At 37.6% G+C, this 21,884-nt stretch overlaps 1 protein-coding gene across 1 annotated transcript in view; it reads left to right on the top strand.

Moving 5' to 3' along the window:
* The window catches only part of SIM1 (SIM bHLH transcription factor 1), a 73,958-nt gene extending 52,789 nt beyond the window's left edge, over window positions 1-21,169 (top strand). Inside the window, exons 11-13 of the mRNA XM_007421587.3 lie at window positions 5,685-5,850; window positions 15,613-16,018; window positions 20,433-21,169. Coding sequence (XP_007421649.1) covers window positions 5,685-5,850; window positions 15,613-16,018; window positions 20,433-21,169 — 1,309 coding nt within the window. The remainder of the gene's footprint in view (window positions 1-5,684; window positions 5,851-15,612; window positions 16,019-20,432) is intronic.
* Window positions 21,170-21,884: the final 715 nt, after the last annotated feature.

Here is a 21,884-nt window from a genome sequence, read left to right as displayed (position 1 = left end):
AGATGCTGTCCTACTGAGATGTGAGGATTTACATTTCTGTGCTATTAATATAAATAAGAGATACTGTTTATGCATAAATGTTCTGATATTAAAGAGGAAATGTAGTCCAAAGGCTGGCTTTGAGAAGATGCATTGTTAAAAGTTGGGGGAGGGAAACTGGCAGTTTTACCTCTCATTTAATAGGTTTTCAGCACATTCTCGGCCAATATGCTGCTAAAAAAAACTATGACTTTTAAGTAATGAGAAATGATATTATCAGGAATAAACACTAACATGTCTAGAATGTTGACATTACATGATCATGTCATGGGATTCAGCACTGATTAAACTCTGTTCTTTTAAAAGGAAACACTGAATCAAGTTCTCCTTTTAATATTTTGGTGTCTATCCAGGGTGCTATTAAGTGTTCTTATGGCAGCTTCTTTTAATCTTAGCCAACTTTCTCATTATTAAATGATTTCATTTTCTAACGTTTAAATGCTTTTTATGAGTCACTACTAAGTGCATTTTTCTATTTATTTATAGAATTGCTGCATTAAAGCAAGATATTGCTCTTAGATATTGATAGAGTATAGCTCCTAGCATTCTCACAACATGTATTGAAAGGACGTAGCTCAAAGTCCCTTCAGTACCTTTCCAAGGGGCTTGGGGATGGTTATCTCTGGTCACATTGCAGGATTTCTAGAGCCTGCACCAGAGGTTCCCAGCCTGGAAAAGTCCTTGGTGCGTACCAAGGGAGCCTCAAGCTGGCCATCTCTGGCATGTGTTGCAAGATTCCCCACAATCTACACCAGAGCCACTCAACCCGAGAGATTCCTCAGTAAGTGATGCAGGAGGAGGCTCCTCTTTGTCTTCTCCTACAGCCCTTACTGAAGAAGACTCCTCTCAGCCTTCTCCTAAGGTGCAACAAGTTGAGAGAAGCTCTTGAAGTTGACCAGAGGAAAGCAAAATTGTACAAGGCAATGCTTTGTTCAGTACTTCGTACAGCTTCATACAGTATAAGTTTCATACAGCTCTAATACAGTATAATGCTGTTTTCATTAACATATTAATCCAACTTGTATGCGGGCGTAGTTGAAACTGGTTGTCTGGAACTTCAGTTCTATGTATCTGAAAATGGGACCAGATATTTCTATCAAGTGAACCTTGATCATGGCAGGATACAAAAACTGGCAGCTCTTTCTAGTTGAGCCTTCTCCAATATGATACTCTCCAAAGTGTTTAATCAACCCTGATATCCTCAAGCAGCATGAGATGGTCACAATGGCTGCATAAGGGGCTGCAATATAGTGCATATTGGGTAAGCATCAGGCTGGAAAAGACTGTGTTAAGAAAAAGACACTTAAGTGTGGGAGATAATATCCAGTCACCCTCAATTCACAAACTAAATAAATAAATAAATAAATAAAAATGTTATATCTAAGATGAAAAGTCTTTTTTCCCCCACTTCTCATCTATTGCTTCTTATAGCATCTTTAGTGGTAGAACAATTCTGTTGAGTTCTGAACAATTTAAAAGCCCTACTTTTTAATGGTATTACTTGACAATGTATGCCAGTTTTCCCCCCCCATGAAATAAAATAGGTATGATTATGCCTTTTGGAAAGCATAATTTATAACGTATCCCTTTTAGACTGTGAGAAGGATTGGTTATATAAATAATGCAATTTTAAGCAGCCGTCTCAGGACCCTCTGCTTGAAGCAGAACTGGACATTCAAACTTTTTTTTTTTTAGCCTTATTAGTTGAACTCATAAAACCAAATGGAATTATAGACTCATTCATTCTTCGCTTCCCAAAACCAATAAAGAGAATTACAGCTGCTTTCCCAGAAAGGAAAGGAAATGTGGAATTTTAACTTATCTGGAAAAATGTGGTATTTTCTGCTTGCTAGAACTTAGTTCAATAGTCAAGCTGGCCTTTTCTTCAAGGTTATGCCATTTTCTATCATCTCTGTAGTTAAAATCTACATGAAAGGACGAGGTAGGTGATTTATCACTTTCTTTAGTTGATTTAAGGCTAAAATTCAGACGATGTTATATATGTTCTACATACAAAAGCTGAGTCAAACATTCCAGGCAAAATAAACTACATATGATATATTCAGAATTCCTGTTCTTATGTCAAGTGCTATATCTTTATGGGACTCATGGTGCAAGAACCCCTGAGTCTAATTCTCTTTGTCTTGTACTCTCAATTTTGAAGTTAGCTGAATATGTAAAAGTAATCACTAGTCACTGATTTTATTAACTGGCTTTCCTAGCATTTCCTAGCAAATCTCTCTTCCTCACCCTGTTTTTTTAGATGGGTTTCAGTAGGAGAAAGGAAAATTCATGGCCTGTTCAGCTACATTTATTTATCAGTGAGGCACTTGAGAGTAATATCTTAAATTATTTTATTTTTTTTAAGTCAGAAATATAGATGTTGATAAATTGTTTTCAAGCATTTTCTCAGGCTTGATTATGATAATTTAATCCAGAAAATACAATTGCATGTTTGGAACAATTATGAGTGCCAAAATGTTAAAAAAGAATACCTTCAAGAAAATATTTTCAACAACTGCATAAAATTGTGACAAGCATTCATCTGCCTGCTTGGTCTTATCCTCATCCTATAAATTGTATTTGCTAGGTAACAGTGAAAGATTTAGTGCTAGCTGTTATGGGGGTAAAAGGAATCCCAAGGCCTTTGTTTCATTATTTAGCTTAAATAATGCCAGTTCCCAATAGACTCACAGCCATCTGCAAAGGCTTGGTGTTTCTATTGTATCTTCTTTGTTTCTGAATGTGAAGAGACTTCTTCTTTACATTTAGGTCACAACAGGAGGACTAAAGACTCTCATCTAATTAATGGACAATGATACCAACTGGCTGGATATATTTCCAAATGATGGAAACAAGTATACTTTCCAACATTTAAGAAGGATACTAATCTAATCCCACATAATTACTGTCCAGTATTTTAAAAAATCCTTTTGTCTATCCTGATTCTTCCAAAATTCAATTTCATTGGGTGACCTCTGGTTGTAGTATTTTGGGAAAGGAAAAACATCGGCGTGACACTTTCTTGGAAGGCTTATGTGACAAAACAAAAATCTATAATTTCCAGAATGATAGGCGCTATACTAAAATATCATTGGCAGAAGAGAATTTCCTTAAGAGTCTATTCTGCCCCAAAAGTTTCCATAATAAAGTGGTAGTTCACCTTCTTTGCAGGAGACTTGTGCTGATCTGGAATGGTTTTCAGACTGCAAAACTAGGAACCGTAAGAAAAGGTGTTTCTTTACAAATAATCATGCCTCTGAGTCAGGGTTGACTCTACTGTTAGGCAGAATAAGGCAGCTGCCCTGGGCAGCAAGAAGAAGGAGCAGCTCCCAGGCTTTCCTCCTGGAGGTTCCATCCCCTGTTTCCCACTCTTGAAGGATAGACCTGTCTAGGTTACATAGCCCACCCTGCATCATCACCTAATCTAGTTTGCTGCATTCAGAGGTGGAGGAAATTCTTATTTTGTAAGGTTGGTTTCCTTGGGAGAAACAAGGGGCATCACTTTGTCCAGAGGTATCCATAGGAGTGGGTGGGTGGGTGGGTGGGGGACAAATGATGGAAGCAGAGTTGTGGTGTTATGGTGCAAGCTCTCTCACTTTTGTGCATATGTTGTAATGCTACATGCTTGCATGAGAGGGGCAAACCTTGCATCATGGAGGCACAATTCTGCTTTCATCATTTTGATGAAAGCCCCCAATTCTGAGGGCACCTTGGACCTTGCCCTTTGATTTAGACAGAATTTGGGTTCCCTTCTATTAGAGTCTGCATACATGATGCCACACTCAAACATCTGCAGAAACCGAAAGTCACTTGCCAGATGTGTATTCTGGTATACTTCAAAACTGTAAATATTGGATTATGAGATAATTTATTTGGGCACAAATTTATTGTAGCAGATCTCCAGCCAATCTCTCTACCTTGTTGTAGCAGATCTATGTTTTTAACACTGACAATAGCTTTTTAATTAAGTCAACTTTTTGATAAGACTAATTATTTTTCCTCCTAGTATTAAAAAAGGAAGCAACAGCAGAGCTCCTTAACTGACTACTGTATTTCTCCACTAGCAATAGCCTTTTGCAGTTATTCTCTTTTAAAACCAATTGCTATGACTGATGGCTGACAGAACGAGATTCTCCTGACAAGAGTTTTTGCATTTATGGAGCTCCCAAGTTGGAAGATCTCTCACATTATAGTCTTTCAATTTCTTGGTGTCATTCTCTTTTTTGATATTTCTGCTTAATACTATCTAATACTGATACTTATGTGACCCTTAAGGGTTTTTTCTTCTTTAGAAACCACAAGATTTCATGGAAAAATCATTTGAGATATAGCAGTTAATTATAATGGTGTTACTTTTATTTTAATAAACCCCTTTGTGGTAACTAATATATTTCTTCTCTTTTTTTAATTCAATCTTTCACTTTGCAACTGAATCTTTCATTTCATTCTAAAAATTTATTTTGGAAAGTTGCAGTAGCCCTTGGTCAAAATCAGTACAATTGTACCTGAGCTAGAAATGCTGTCAAGTTATATTTTCCCCTTGATGTCCATCTGATATTATAGTCTAATGGCTATTATTTACCATGTCTCTAAAAATGATTTGATTTTCCTTTTTCTTGGTTACTGACATTCATATACTTCATTTAGTAGGAATTCCATATCAGGGTAGGGTGAACAACTCATGCCTCCACCACCTGCTTCACAGTTTCCAGAACACTATAACATTTACTTTATGAATGGTAGGGCTGGTATTCACTTTGTGAAATGGGATATTTGACTAAAGGCATGATCTTCCTTGTTTTACAAGAAGTTACATGTCTCAAGACAACTGTTGGTGATGCTGCCTTCTTTTTAGGAAAAAAAGAAATCCTTAAATCCATTAGATATGCTTATCAGATGACTTATTACAAAAGCTGTTTGAAGTTCAAATGTCAAATTACTGAGGGGGTAGTTTTGTGACTTATGTTACTTCTGCCTTTAAGCTGAAAGCAGATGTATGTTTCAGAGAGTAACAATTTATAGATGGACAATACTGAAAAGTGTCACAAAAGGTTCTTTCACATGGATGAAATAGTCTCAGTGCCATCTTATTGTTTACTTATCATGTTTCCTGAGTTTAAATATTAGTCCACTATAACTCCAAAGTATGAACAGATCTGGATGTATAGTTCAGACTCTACACAGACTGTAATATATAATACTCACTTGTTCAACTTTGGAAATCTCAATTATTTGTATCATAAATTATACCTGGCTGCAGCTTGGAAAACAGGAATGGTAAGAGGAAACTTTCCAAATGAAACAGTGTTGGGCAGAGTCTTTTTCAAAGGCAAGGGATAACTAAGATAAATATAAAATTGCCTTATCTACTGTTCACAGAAACTAATTCAGTTGCCCCCAAAGATGAGTCTTCTATTTCAAAATTCATTGGTTCTTAATAAACTGCTTCAAGTGTAATTGTTGAGGGTTTGTTTGTTTGTTTACTTACTATTCCTGTACTGGTTCCTCTTTGTTAATGTTTTAATCTGGAAAAAGGCATATATTTGGCACACATTTTAAATACTGAATAAATTGAAAGCTGTATAAATTAATCATGAGTAATTTGGGGATGATATTAAATATATTTTATACTTTTTATTCAGGGATACAGAATACAAAGGACTTCAACTCTCCCTTGATCAGGTTTCAGCTACAAAACCAGCCTTTCCATATGCAAACTCAATTCCAACTATAACTGATAATAGAAAAGGAAGCAAATCACGTCTCCCTAGCACAAAGTCTAAATCTAGGACGTCACCATATCCACAGGTAAGAGTGGCATGATTTCATATAGGTCAGTTAGAACAGATTCATAAGTTTTCTCTTGAAATATTTTGCAATGAAGCATAACTGTATAATTGCTGGCATTGTTTTTAGTCCATGATATCACTGGGCAACATAATTATACTGAAATCAGGGAATGTCCAAGGAAATGTATAGCATCAAGATTTTAATTATTACACATCAATTGCCAGAAGCTATTTTATTTTACTTTAAAGACATAGCGCAAATCTTGTAGCAATCAAAATTGCAAATGCTCATCAATAACACACATAAAGAATATAGTTAAAGGGAAAAAGAAAAAGTTTAATGTCTGTAGGTAATTCTTGGTTTTTGTGCATTCATATGTGCAGTTTGCAATATTTCATTCAATCTAAATTGGCATTCTGTGACTTCAGAATCATATTGTTGTCAACCAGATTGATTATCTTGGTCTTCCCCAACTTTATACTTCTAGATATATTGCACAATTCTCACTATTCCCAGCAAGCATAAGCAGTGACTATGCTGCTTGGAGGCAATGGGAATTGTAGTCCAACATATATGGAGGGGTACCAGGTAAGAAAAAGCTGGACATTCTGGGGTGAGAGGTGGAAACCCTAAGCTAAAGGGAAAGAAGTCAACTAGAATATAAACAAAATTTACAACAATTTGTGAGTTTGCTTCTTGCAGCCTTAATTTATGCATGTTATAGAATTATATAACTTTGAAACTAGAAGTAACTCTATTCATATCAGACCATCCTTACTCACATAGAAATCATATGTCTACATAATTTTGATTACGTGCCATGAGTGAGCTCTCTGATTGATTTGTTCTATGATCCATTGTTTGTTTTCTTGGTTATCCATAGTATTCTTAGGAGTCTTCTCCAATGCTAAGTTCAAAAGTGTCAATATTTTTTCTATCCTGCTTCTTCAAAGGCCAACTTTCACTTCCATCACAGTCACAGTGTCACAGAGAAAAACACTGACTGCACAGTTCTGATCTTTGTAGGTATAGAGATGTCACGGCATCTTTTCCACCTTCTTAATTATTGATGGCTGGTGTGGGTCTTCCGGGCTTAATAATTGTTAATTATTACTCTGCCAAGTGTTAATTTGTGGCATATTTCTTGACTGCTGGTTCCTTTATTGTTCATTGATTCTAAAAGCCAGGAGATATCCACTACTTCATTGTCAATTCTAAGTTTGCTATCTGTGTTTGCATTTGTTTGGTCTTCTTTATATATAATCTTAATCCCATTTTTTTTCACTGTGCTCCTTGATTTTTCCTTACCAGAGCTTGCTGTTCATTCGCATTTTCAGCTATCAGAATAGTGTCATCAGCATAGTGCAAGTTATTGGTATTTCTTCCTCCAGTTTTAAAACCACATTCATCTTCTAATCCAGCCTTCCTCAATATTGCCAAACTGGAGCCAGTCTGTTTTGCCATGTTTAATTTGGATTGTGGCCTCCTGTCTGGTGTTAGGTTTTGTATGAGGACAATGAAATGTTCTTGGATTTCCATTTTCCTAAGAACATTCTATAGCTTGCCATGGTTGATATAATCAAAGATTTTTCTACAATCGATGTAGTACATACTGATTTTCTTTTGGTGTTGTTCGGCTTTCTCAAGTATATATCAGCAATAACGTTTCTCATTCCTCAGCCTTTTCTAAAGTCATCTTGAACATCTGGCATCCCCCTTTTCATGTAGAGAGTTGGACGATCTAATCAATATTTTGCTAGCATGTATGCCTACATAATTATTAATATTTATTGCAGCATTGTGTTATAATTGATAGTGCTAATACTCCTTTTTAACTTGAATGCATACAGTGCACTCAGTTCAAAACTACATCAGAGCATTTTTCCAGAGCCATGCGCTAAATGTCATCGTCATCGTCATCATATTAAACTTCTACTTTTCTAGTTAGGATAATTTTACTAAAAGAATATAGTGCAACAAAGCTAATCTACAGTAAATCTATCACTTGATTATTTATGCGGATTGTCATTCTTCTTAAGGGCCCCCTAAAAAAGACCTCAAGCACATACATTAATGAATAACATTCTGAAGTAAGCAAAGGGAAATTGATCCACATTCTCAAACAATGATAGCATATTTATTTAAAACATGAAATGTATTTTCCTCCTTTGAAAATAGTTGAAAAGTAGCATGAATTCTTTATTTATTATCAAAGACAAAAGATACAAAACATGGGGAAATGTTCTAACATTTTTTTAAAAAAATGACACCCCATCCGCCATAAAGTCCACCCTGTCTATAAATAGTAGATTCAAGCAGAACTTAAATGTCCTTTGATTCAGTTGGTAGAACTTGGCTTCATCCCATTTAATAAGATTTAACTAAGATGTTTACTACTGGGTTATCTATCACTGTCCTCGTCCCCAGAAAGGAACCAAACAGATTTTGTACCCATTTATTCTAAATTCCTGAAACCTCATTTATTCTATACAGAGAAAATAGTAATAACATTGATAAGTAACATTGATTATGATCAACTGACTTTTATCTTTCCTTAAAATGATCATATCATGAAAAGTACTATTTCTATAGTAAAACATTTGGTTTCCATTAGATCCAGCCTTCTGAGCAACATCTATAATTCAATTTTATCACTTTTGCTAAACTTGGGTTTAGTGGCGGTTTGAGTGTTGTTTGCATGAATCAAACTCCAAGTTTATCAAGGACAATTACTGCATTGCTTATGAGTACCATGGAAATAATGCTATTGCTATTTAATTGATATTGCTATTTAATGAATATTTATAGTTTTTCTTTAAGTTATTTTGTTAGTAGTAAAGAGGACAGAAATATTTTAAATAAATAAAAACAAACCATACTGAGTCATGTTTCCTTAGTTGATGCATTGTCTCACTAATTAAAAAGATTGAATAAAATATTTAATATATTAGTTCTCATATCATACATCAAACTTTGCCAACTTTGAAAGTGAAAGGAAGGGGAGAAACTTTTTAAAATTCTAAAAGCAAATCCAAAACTGGTACAGAATCACCATTAACAGAGGTTATTTTAATGGTTATGCTGCATTACTTTAATCGAAGCCTTTCACCATCTGTTCTGCCTATAACAGAAGAACATACTTTATATTTCAGGGTTACATTAGTTAAAAAAGCAAGATAAAAGTGATTTAAAAGCACACATATGTTCTCTGTGTAAAGTAGATTGCATCTGTGATCCCCTACTTGTTTAATCAAGAAGGAAGTTGCAGATGCCCAGTGCAACAGACGTTTTTGATGGCAGGAGAGATTTTGCTATAAAAGGATTCTCTTTGCATAACCAGACATGTTTTGGGAACTGAGATAAAGATTGCTAATTGTTTACCCATCAGGACCTGGAGGAATAGCAATAGGTAGTAGAAATGTCACAATCAGTGAAGTAACAGCAACATCTGAAAAAGGCTGATGCTTAGTAGCTTAATAAACTCTGACCCGGTTGATACTTAAATATCTAAGCTGAAATCTACTGCATGCCATCTATTTTTTTCAGCCTTTCTTCATTAACCTGCTGCTGCTGCTGCTGCTGCTGCTGCTGATGATGATTATTATTATTATTATTATTTTTATTATTTTATTTATCAAATTTATATAGCCACTCTTCTCACTAATGTGACACTGGGTGGTGTACAATAAAACAATTAAACAAAAACCTTAAATAACCATTAAACCAATTAACATAAAATATAAATAAGATCACAGGAGAATGCACCAAAATCTCACATACAATACAACAATCTTGTGAGCTCCCTATTATCATGGGATCCCCAAGCCTGCTAAAAAGAACACATTTTAAGAGATTTTTGGAAGAACAGTAGGGTCGTGGCTAATCTCACCTTGGGGGAATGATGTTCCAAAGGGTGGATGCTACAGCAGAAAAGACTAGTCTCAGGTCCTGTCAGATGGAACTCTTTAGCAGAGGGGACCTGTAACATGCCCTTCCTGTTGGATCTGATGGGTAGATAAAACTGGGGAAAGGCAGTCTCTCAGATTACCTGGCCCTATGCCATGTAGGGCTTTAAAGGTCAGAACCAGCACCTTGAATTGAACCTGGAAGCAAACTGGCAACCAGTGCAGTTCATGGAGCAGAGGTTTAATGTGCCATTCTAGAGGGTCACACATAACTGCCCATGCCACTGCATTTTGCACCAGTTGAAGCTTCCAGATACTTTTCAAGGGCAGCCCCACGTGGAGTGCATTGCAGTAGTCAGTTTGGAAGATGACCAGGGCATGAGTAACTATCCCAATGTCTGGGGGAAGGGCCAGTGTTTAAGTGGTGTCCAGAAGGATAGAAGGGTAGGGGCCTATCAGATCTCAGGTTCCGTAGGACAGGTGCTGGAATGGAAAAAGCCTGCTTCTGAGGACCCACAAGGTGGCAATGTTTACAGGAAGGGACCTGGAGTGTGTCCACCCTATCCATTCTGTCCTGGGAGAGGCGGTCCTGCAGTTAACCTGGTCCCATGCCATGTAGGGCTTTAAAGGTAATAACCAGCATCTTGGATTGCACGTGGAATAAAACTGGGAGCCAGTGCAGCTCACACAACAGGGGTCTAATATGGGCAAACCTAGGGATGCCCAACACTATCCGTGCCGCTGTATTTTGGACCACCTGTAACTTCCAGGTGGCCTTCAGGGGCAGCCCCATGTAGAACATATTGCAGTAATCCATAATTTACTTATATAAAGCTTAGGTAATGAGAGACTTTATACCTCATTTTAAATGCAGTCAAGAACATGTTTAAAGACTTCTATGACCATTTGTTTCATTCTAACCACAGTGCCAAATTTATTTAGAAAGAACCTGGTATTTTTTGTTTTAAAGAATTGATAATGTAGGCCTTAATTAGCAGGCACAGTTACAAAATCTGCTGTCAACCCTGATGATGCTGGTCCATTTTAGCCAGAATGGGTATTTGTAAGTAGGCACAACCTACTATTTTTTTGCCTTTGTTTCACAGAAATTAATTCTCAGACATTATGCATCTGAGAGTGAAGGCCAAGCTGCCAGGTTCAGCATACAGGCAAAAGGAATCTTCAGAATGGCTCCATTAAAAAATGATGGCTAGGAAGAAACTCTGCATTTTGAATAAGAACTCTCCTAGTAGTTAGCCAGCATGTGATGGCATCTCAAATGTTGATTTAAAAACTGTGGGCACCCACCTTCACCCATGAGACTCATTAGGTGATTCAGGTCAATTGTTATTTTTCAATCAAACAGGGTCATTATGAGGTTAAAATTGGAGGAGGGAGAATTGTGTCTGTGATTATAAACTGTTGGAAGAAGGGAGAGACATATCAATATAGTGTATATTGAGCCTGCTGAATAAAGAGTTGCTGTGAGGAATTAATTTAGAATGTGTTTCAAGAGCCTGGAATTGGGTTCTTTTGCTTGAATTTACTCCCACCAGGTTGCTATAAAGTAGGCCTGGGCAGATCAGACCTGATTGGATTCCAGTTCAAGATTTAAAGACAGCATGATTTGATTCAAGTTTATGATTCAAGCTCCAAGGGGAAACCAATTCAATTTCATCCATCTTGAGGTTTGATTTAAAAAAAAAAAAAGTTCAGAGGCTATAAAAGGGAAACCTCAAAATGCCTTCAGCTGCTTTTTTTTTTTTTTTTTAATGGGATGAAAATAACTCTGTCAAGTTTCATCTGGATACCTTCAAGGGTTTCAAGTGCTACATTTTTGAAATATCCCCCCTGCATTCTTTTAAGGTAGAGATAGCAGGGATGAAGAAAGAACAGCACAGCAATCTCCAAATTATCCAGAAAAGAGCCTAAGCTGAGCTGATTGAACTAATGCAGCAAGTGTCCTAACCCAATTTAAAAATAAAAATGTTTAAAAACTGGTAAAAAAAAGGTAAGCACTTACTTTTCCATTTGCTCTTCTAGAGAGTCAGATGCTGAAGGCTGCCATGGGCTAATTCTTAAGGGATAGGGAATTCTGCTGTGTCTGAACTTCGGATCTTGGGGGTTGGTGGGAGGGCTGGAAGATGGGAAAGGTTATATACACTGGTCTTTGTCCAGGAACAGCCTCTTCCTCACTGGCTTTGATGGGGTGCCAGGTTGGGCAGGGCACAGTGGTAAAGTTTAGTCTCTTTGGGATAGGATTGGCTCATCCCTGGCAAAACCGTCTGGATTGGGACTTGCTGGTAATGCTTTCTTAGTTGATTAATTAGTAGAGGCAGATTGGCACAATTGGATACAATGTCATAGAGGCTGACACAGAACAAATATAACTGATAGAGTACATCACACTACTGTATTCTAAAAACAATACACTTTTGAGCCAGTGCTTGTCTTAGCCTGTCCCCCATTTATTCTTTGTCAAGAGAATGAGGCTTACTAGGGTTCTACAGCACTTTCCTTTTGAGCTTTGGGTGCTCTGATACACCTGTGGACAGCTGCCATGCAACCCCCTCGCGGCATTCTCCATACGTAGAAGTATGTTGCAACTTTATACATTGCCTGTCACAATATCAGAAACGGCAGAAAACCCATTAAATCAAAAATCGACCAAGTACTTCAAAGCTACCTGATTCATTCTGCTGATTTGAACCAGGCCCACACTTTGGTTCATGTATCTGTCTGATAAAGTGATTTGATCAAAGCTTCATCAAACTGAAGCACTCCTTCTAAAGTTTTGACAATCCTACTATTCAGCTGCTGCCCTCAAGACCTGCTTTCTGCAAACAGATTCCAGAGTTCTGTAGCTTCTTTTTCTCAAAATAAAAGTGGATGAATTAAAAACACTTATTAGAATTCATAACTAACTTCCCTTAGGGCTTATAAATTGCCACTTACTACACTGAATAAAATCTATTCTATCCAGAGCTATTAATGACAAGTTCTGTTTGCATGACCAATGAGAAAAATATATAATCTATGATCTATCTTCAGCTTGTCCCTAAAATTAAGTCTTCTTTAAGTTTTTCTTGGATTAATAGAACTTTAAGGATTCTAATAATGGCACCGAATGTCAGACTATCTTTCAGGAATTGCCAGCCCATCTTTGTCAGCATCTAGCAATCCATCTTTGTTGGAATCTTCCTGCACCAGAAAGCACTTGGTGACTAAACATGGTCAGAAATAGATTATATGAACTCCTTGAGTGCTAGGGGCCCTTTCAGTTTGGGAAGGCACTAATTGATTTCAAGCATAATTCTTAGCCAAGTAAATGCTTAGTGTTTGCCCCAGCCCTTGTCTTGTAATTTGACTAGACAAGCTACATTAAAATTTGTATGAATTATGATGTGGGGAAAAAAAATGAAATGAAGCAATTTCCAAATATGGTTGGAAAAGCTTCCCTGTCTCCATACATCCTCTCTGCCAAATGTCATCTGAAGCTGAGTGGGAACCTTCTTGTGCTTGTCCTTTGACCAAAGATCAACTTTCTAATTTAAAGTTCATGCATTTTGGGTTCTCATGTTATCCCTTTTTTCAGAATACTTGGTTTAGTCTTCTTCCTCCCCAATACTGTACCTCCATCCTTTCTTCTTAGAGAAAGCCTGTCAAGATAAGACTTATTAAATGTAACACAATGTCACATAAACCAAAGCAAGACTTGTTTTTTGCACATTTTAATTTCAGTGGGCTTGTGGAGGTGAAAATCCTAGTGAATTGTTTCTGATTCAGACACTTTCAAGTGAGGGAAAGATAGGACAAATAGTGAAAATCAGTCAAAGGCAGTATAAAAATCAGCTTTTATCTGGTAACAAGATGGCTTTATAGACATGCTGGCTCTAGAGCTGCTTGAGAATAAGTTAACATTTCATTGACAGAAGAAAACAAAAGCCATCTAAATTGTGAAAATATTGGGTGGAGAGAGAAGTTTTTTCCAGATACGTAGGGCAAATAATTAAGGGATCCATTTGCAGTGGATCCATCCCAGTAGCATAGTGTCCACAGGGGAGGGTGAAAAAAGTCAAAATGGTGGTTGCAGCCACACAATCCAAACCCCAAGATGTCGATCATGCAGTTGAAACCACTATTCTGACTTTTTGACACCCTCTCCCCCCAGCAAATATTAACGTTACAGTCCCAAACACACCTACCAAAAAGTAAAGTCCACAAATTAAGTAGTACTTAACACTGGGGTAGATACATATATAGGACTACTCTATAATATTAAGTGATGCTAGAATCTAAAAATAGGTAATTCTAAATATTTGTCCTGGAAAACTTTGGATATTGAGACATAGTATGACAAAAAGAATTTTGAAATGATTAATTGCAGGTAAGAAGTCAGGAATGTGTCCCAGAATATGTTCCTGGTTTATATGTTAATGCTTGGGATGGGAAACACCATCTTAATTTGCTGAATTTTTAATTTGAGGAGCCTAAACGTATAACTCACTGGACCAGCATTATTAATCATTTTTCATGAACAGATTGGACCTGAACCTCCCAAGCTAATATGCAGATTGAATATTTTAGATTTCACACTGCTCTGGATTTTGTGATGCGGTTTTTTTAAAACACCAAACATGCTTGTAGGGATCTGTGTTTTGTCTCAGTGCAGTGGTGTTGTGATCTGGGGTTGGAGGATGTTAACATCAGTCCCTTGCCATGGATAGATCACGTCCATCTTGGCCCTGGAGGTCTCCAAGGCCTCTGCCCTGTGGAACACCCTCCCCTCCTCCAAGATCCAGCAGGTCACCACTCTTCTAGCCTTCCGCAAGGCCTTAGAAAGCAAGCTTTTCCCCCAGCTGTTGGGACAGGGTGAGGCTGAAGCCCAGTGTTGTGATTGTTTATGTATTGGGAACAGTTGTTTTAGGGCACCAGGAGTTGTTTGGATGCTGGATTTTACTGTTTCTTTTATGTTTTTATCGCTGTTGGAATGAGCTGCCCAGAGTTATGGCACATAAGATAGGCTGCCATGTAAGTCTCTAAAATAAATAAATAAAATATAAACTGCACACATTAGGGTAAAATATGGTAAGAGATACATGTTTTGAAAAAATGCATACTAGAAACACACACACACATTTGTAGGTTGTTTTCAGTTGCAAGTAAAATAGATGGAATGGATTGATGAATGGATAGACCAATGTGTTCTCCCATACTAAAGAGGAGATCAGATGAAGCAGGACATTTTTCAGTGGATATAATTTCAGTGACAATGCCTTTATCAGCTCAGTGTCCTAAGATGTGTTGGTCCAAAATTGCCATCGATTAGGAATGATGGCAAATGCAGACTAGCAAATCTTGAGAGCATCCAGTTGATGAAAGTTAGAATGAAATGCTTTAATGACACAGTAAGCTGCTTAAAGAAGTCAACTTGCTGCAGCAGAAGTGAATATATGCTGTTATGTATAATGGCAGCCTCACAAGATAAATCGTAGCTTTGTAATGAAAAGCTATTGCAAAATACAGAAGAGAGGATGGAGATGGCATTCGAAGAGATGTTAGATTTTTTTTCAATGGGGTTACAACTGAAAAGAGAATGTAGCTCCGTCTGATTTCCATAATAGGTATTTGCAGTATTTGCAGGAAGAATGAAATAGAGGTGGATATGCTCTGAGGAAACAATCAGAAAACAAACTTCCTGATTCATAACCCAGTTGTGTGATATTACACATAACTGGGTTTAGTTGTTTGTTTGTTTTTAATTTAGCCACACGGATTTGTACCTGATTTTAAACACCCTGAAAATCAAATTAATGATCAGCTCTTATCTACCCTTAATTTCTTCTTCTCTTCCCCCCTTTCTTTTATCCAGCAGTATTCTGGGTTTCATACAGAAAGATCTGAATCTGATCATGAAAGCCAGTGGGGTGGAAGTCCACTGACTGACACTGCATCTCCACAATTAATGGATCCCACTGAAAGACCAAACTCTCAGCATCACGATGTTTCCTGTGCCTATAGACAATATTCGGATCGTGGTACCCTCTGCTATGGTTTTGCACTTGACCATTCTAGGTTAGCTGATGATAGACACTTCCATACTCAAGCCTGTGAAGGGGGCAGGTGTGAGGCTGGTCGGTACTTTCTCGGCACACCACAGCCTGGAAGGGAAGCATGGTGGGGTTCTCGATCTGGCCTTCCACTAACCAAGTCTTCTCCTGAGAGCCGAGAAGCCTATGAAAGCAACATGCCGCACATAACATCCATTCACAGGATCCATGGTAAGTTGTAAAACAACCTGAACTATTGCTTGTGTAAGCAACTCTGAGCCAGAGATTTAAAAAATGTATTTGCATTTTTTCTCAGCTTGCATGCAATTCAAAGTTATTTTTTCTATGACTGTATTTATAAGCAGGGTTTCTAGGTCTCATACTGTTGTGGATATATGTTCTCTTTTTTCATGACTACCAGAAATTCTTTAAAAACTAGATGGAGCTTTTAGCACTAGTCCTCAGTTGATTTTATATGCAGTGGGGATCAGTTAAGAGTTAATATGTTCTTGATGCTTTGAATATATATTTGCAGGGATTACCTGCAGATTAGAAGCTCTGAACACACATTGCCTTTCAGCCAGATAGAACTACGAAATGTTATGTTGGCTTTCTGAATAGAGTAGAGTAGAGTAGAGTAGAGGAGAGGAGAGTAGAATTCAGGAAATGTTATTTTCAAAATATATCTCCACTTATTGGATTAATTATGCAAATACTCAGCTAAGAAGTCCTAAATCTAGCATCAAAGTTATTGACCAAATCCAGGAAAGGTTAGAGATGTTGAGGAGGAAACGGAAAGTAGTTTAGGCATACTAAATATTGGATACAACAAAATGTAAAATAGAGAATTTTGAAAGTCTGGTCTTTGGGAAGCATTCCATACAGAGAGACCCACCAAAAATTCAGGAAATTTGAAAAAAGAGAGTGTCTGGCATACTTGTGAAATGATAACCAGTGTTTCCACATTAGAAACAATGACTTGGCTTGAGGTATATGGGTTATGCTGCAGAGACTGGGTGAACATGTATAATTAAAGAGCAAGATGTATGTGCTATACAACTGGATGAAATGAAACTGCAAAATGAATAGGATGCCTTAACAAATGAATGGCAACATAGTGAAGAAGAGGGGAATGAATGAATAAAAAGCATGGAGAAAAATGGAATAGCACCAAAGTATTATAGCACTATTGCTATTCATTTTCCCTGCATATATGATGCTTTCAGGATTTTTTCAAGACACCAAGTGCCAAGAGTGTTCAGTTGACCCCTCCCTTCTTTTTACTGGATCCTATGTCAATTATTTTTTGTCCATCAAAGTCAATAGAGTGCATGGAGAAATCCAAAAGACTGAACCATGGTTCTGATGATGTCCTGTCAATGCATGGAGCCTGGGACAATTGCCGTCATAGCTTCCCATTAAGAAAGGGCTTGGATGCTCTGATTAATGCCAGGCCAGCAGCAGAACTGTTAGACAGCAAGCTTCAAGCCCTCAAGACAGTTGAAACATCAGGCACAAGCTTTTGGTATAAGAGATCTGGAAAACTGTAGAACTGCTTAATTTGGAAATCTGAGCAATATAAGTAGGCATCCAGTCCACTGAAAGAAACGGCTAAGGGAATCACAAAGAAATAGTGTAATCTTTGAACCTTGACTCCAGTTGACATTCTTAGAAAAAGCAAGGTCTTATCGTATCCAGAGGGTTGATAGGTTCCGCTAGATATTCTTATTTATAAAAGACTTATTGTATGTTATTATGGTATTAACAGTTTTGTGTTATTACCCCAAGATGGAATTTGCCCCTTTCAAAGCAGTCACACACTGGTCAATGTGTGTTGCTGAGTTCAATGCTCAGCAAAATATCTTTAAATATTTTGAATATTTTGAATATCTTTAAAATAGAAAACATTTTAGCACTTAGCACTTAGTGTCTGTCTCATTAGAGATATTGTGCCAGTGAACCAGTGGCCAGGAAAAAAGTACTGTAATCACTGTATTATTGTAACACAGCAATTTTGTTATATGGCTGCAAAATCAGCTTCAGGTGCTGTTAGAATGCCTGAACTACCAATTTTGTTATGAACAGTTGGTGGATCCAGTTTAGCAGGGGGGTTTTTTCCTGAAGATCCATTGGGTTTTATATCATCAGGCTTTGGAAATTAATTTGTATGGAAGCAATTTAAGTTAAAAATAAATTTCATTGTTAAGGGTTACTGGGCAATCCAAATATTCTTCAACCACAACAATTGATTGTGCAGTCCATGGGGCACTGAACATGAGTAGACAAACTTACCTCATTTGATTTCGAATGCAAATGATGATATGTGTTGACAAGATATATTGCATCTCTGCCTGTCTTATAAATAAATAAATATAGAAATATAGAAGTATTTGAAACAAAATTAACTGACATCACTTGAATTTCTTTTTTATATTTTTGATGTGCTTTTTGATGTGAGTGCATTCTTTTCTTTATAGTATATTCACATTTGTGCTTTGTGCCCTATGCGACTGTATGGTAATTAGTACAGGAGTCAGCAATCTTTTTTTGACCCTATATACTAGTACACAATATTGCAGCTACCCAGCCACCAGAAAAAAAAAAAAAGCTGAACTGTCAAGAGACCACATAAGACCATGACCAAGATCATAACACTCTTCTAACAGAGACCTGAAATAGTGTGATCTTTTCATATCCTCATGTGAGATCTCATGAGATTTTGTGTGGGATTGTCAACATCTTATCTGATATTGGGATGTTGCAAGATTTTGGAAGATATTTTCTTTCATTTGGGATTAGGGATATCTTTTGGAGAATTTGTACTAGGCAGCTTATGAACCCATGGTTTAGGTTTTTTGTTTTTCTTTTAATCCATTCAATCGTGTCCAATTCTCGGAGAGTGCCTGGACAACCCCCTGCAGTTTTCTTGGCAGGGTTTTTCAGAAGTGGTTTGCCATTGCTTCCTTCCTAGGGCTGAGAGAGAGTGACTGGCCCAAGATCACCCAGCTGGCTTTGTGCCTAAGGCAGGACTAGAACTCACAGTCTCCCAGTTTCTAGCCTGGTGCCTTAACCACTACACCAATAACAGCACTCTAATGTTTATTTGAACTGCATGCTACTCCTAGAAAAACTGGAAAAAATCTAGAAGCAGTGTGCATGTTGTGATATACAGGCAGTAATGTAGGAACTGTCCTATGGGAAAGGCAAATGAGATTCTTTTTGGGATGATTCTTCCTATGCTTTCTGCAAGAAACCAGCTGCAGAGAGTTCACAGATTATGCTGGCCCCTGCTAACTGTGGACCAGTTGGGAGCCAAGAGGGGATGAAAGTTTGGAAATCTGAATTTTCCTATAAGTTGAACCATTCTCTTTTTTTAATTCAACAGAGAAATGATAATATAATGACAATGTAACAGTGATGACAATGACAAAAGAACACCCTTTTGTTTGCACCATATTGAACCACCCTGATAGACACATAAATTAAATTCCATGAAATGTATCCTAATGCAGATTCATCACTGCATTTACTGTTAACTTTTTGTCCTGTGTTGTGATTTGAAGATGATGTTTTGACATGGATTGGCTGAGTCAGAGAAATGATATGATAGTGTTTGGTTGCCCAAAGAAGAAGAAAAGACTGCAAATCCAGCCATTGCAAATGAAGGGAAAACAAACTGACAATTTACCATTTGTAGAAGACTGAAAGCAGTAACAAAGAATTAGAACCAAGAGTGTTGCATAGGCAGAAAATGAAGCAATGAATCTGAAGGAAGGAGTGGTGAATAATGAGATATGAAGAGAGAAGCAGAAACAAAAAAGGAGCTTTCAATCTAGAAGGACTCATTGCTATGGGAGAAGGTGAAAGGAATGCTAAGAAAACTTATCAAGAGATAATCTAGAGAAAGAGAGTCAAAATTTATAGTGGCTTGAAACCCAGGAACTTGAAGAAATGATGGGTAATGAAGACATGGAGCTCAAGAAAGGAAATATTAGGGAGAAAATCATATCTAGGCTATGAAGTATTGTCAAGAAGGAAATGAACAGATAAGGAGAGCATAGGACTCAGAGTCTAAATTAAAGATGAGGAATACTTTTCCTGCCAAGGCCCATCTTAGCTTTGTCAATATTATAGTAGCAGATGGTGCCAGATGTGGAGTTATAGATGTCACTTTTGCCTTAGTTGCTGTGCATATATTTTTAAAAATATATTTACATCTATGCATTCTCCTTTCTCAAGTAGCAGATGGTTTTCCCTGTAAGCATTGTAATTGGTATACAAAGTAGGAAGATGACATGTACAGAGACATCTCAGAATAAGAACAGGAAAGGAGGCTTTGATTGAACTCAGAAATCCAAAGTGAGAAGGCTGAAGGCCAGGAGATAGGGGTTCCTCAGCTCTAACCCTGAACTTGACAAGAGAATCCTGCTAATATAGATACAGTAGTATATGGAATTGACAGTAAGTCAATAAAGGCCATGATAAATGTATCATGGGTACTGTATGCTGGAGCTTGATGTGGTTGTAAATGGCTTAAAATTCTTAACATTATTCTTTTCTCTTTAGGAGTGTATCAGTTCTGAATGATCTGCTGGACACAATCCGCTGTTCATTATTTATACTCTTTGTTTTGCTCACTTTTTAGGAAGAGGGCACTGGGATGAAGAAAGTGTGGTTAGTTCCCCAGATCCTGGTTCGGCTAGTGAGTCAGGGGACCGATACCACTCTGAGCAGTATCAGGGCAGCCCCCATGAGCCCAGCAAAATCGAAACTCTAATTAGAGCAACTCAGCAAATGATTAAAGAAGAAGAGAACAGGCTACAGCTACGGAAATCCACCCCTGATCAGCTGGTTTCCATTAATGGGGCTGGGAAAAAGCACTCAGTTTGTTTTACAAACTACCACCAGCAGCAACAGCTGAGAGAAGTCTGCCGGGTCCCCAGCATCAGCACTACACCTCCTTGTGAACACACACAGCAGCAACGGGATGGGAAACTGATGAGCCCCCAGGAGAATGACTATGACAACAGCCCCACCACGCTATCTAGAATAAACAGCCCCAGTTCTGATCGAATGTCTAAATCAGGCTTGATCTTGGCTAAAGACTATTTTCATTCAGAAGTGTCCCCTCATCAGACTCCAGGGGATCATCATCCCACAGGTTCTCCAAATTATTACACTTCCCATAGGCAATATTTTGATAAGCATGCCTACACGTTAACAGGATTTGCTCTGGAGCACCTTTATGACAGTGAAACTATTAGGAACTATTCTTTGGGTTGCAATGGATCACACTTTGATGTGACTTCTCACCTACGGATGCAGCAAGATCCAGCACAGGGACACAAGGGGACATCTGTTATAATAACCAATGGAAGCTGATGGGCCTTTCCCTCTTCCCCACCCCACCCCACCCCACCCCCTTTTTTAAGGTTGTCCTAGGAAAAGTATCTTTGCAGTAATAACTGCAGACTCATCCATTTTAAAATTCTTGTTGCAACCAGCATTTGATAAGCTACAATGCACTAGAAAGAGTTCTTGTAGTGTTGAGTGTTGGTTTATCCCAATTACTGTTTCAGATGCATTGGCCTCAAGGTTATGGTAAAGAAAGCAAAATCAAACCATAAAGCTAGCACCACATTGTGAAGGAGATCTAAGTTGGGAGCACTCTTGCTATGCAAAATTAGCAGTTTTGCTTGCATGGACATGCATGATGAAATAGTTAAGGACAGTCTTTATAAGTTGCTGGAGTCTCTCAGGCCTTAATAAAACAAGACCACTATGCACTCACTCTCTCACCACACACACACATGTCTATGTGTGTAAAATACACACACACACATACACAGAGAGATATATGTACATACATATATACACTCTCTCTCACACAAAGAGAAAGCAAAGCATTTTGAGTTACTTAATGTTCCCTAACAGTTCCCCATTGGCTATAAAGAATGCTAGTCAAAAGTTAGACTGTTCATATGGAATTTTAGAAGTGCTGAATATGAAGATTTGTATGCTGTACAACAAACATAGGTTGTCAAGAAGGCTGTTTGTAGAGGCCATATTTCGAGGGAGAAACAACATCAGCAGAGAG

The sequence above is a fragment of the Python bivittatus genome, unplaced genomic scaffold, assembly GCF_059951505.1.
Source record: "Python bivittatus isolate LINGU-HERP-01145 unplaced genomic scaffold, Pbiv_v1 ctg000020_np1212, whole genome shotgun sequence".
Lineage (NCBI taxonomy): Eukaryota > Metazoa > Chordata > Lepidosauria > Squamata > Pythonidae > Python > Python bivittatus.
The sequence above is the reverse complement of the archived record's forward strand: the minus strand, read 5'-3'. Positions and strand labels throughout refer to the sequence as shown.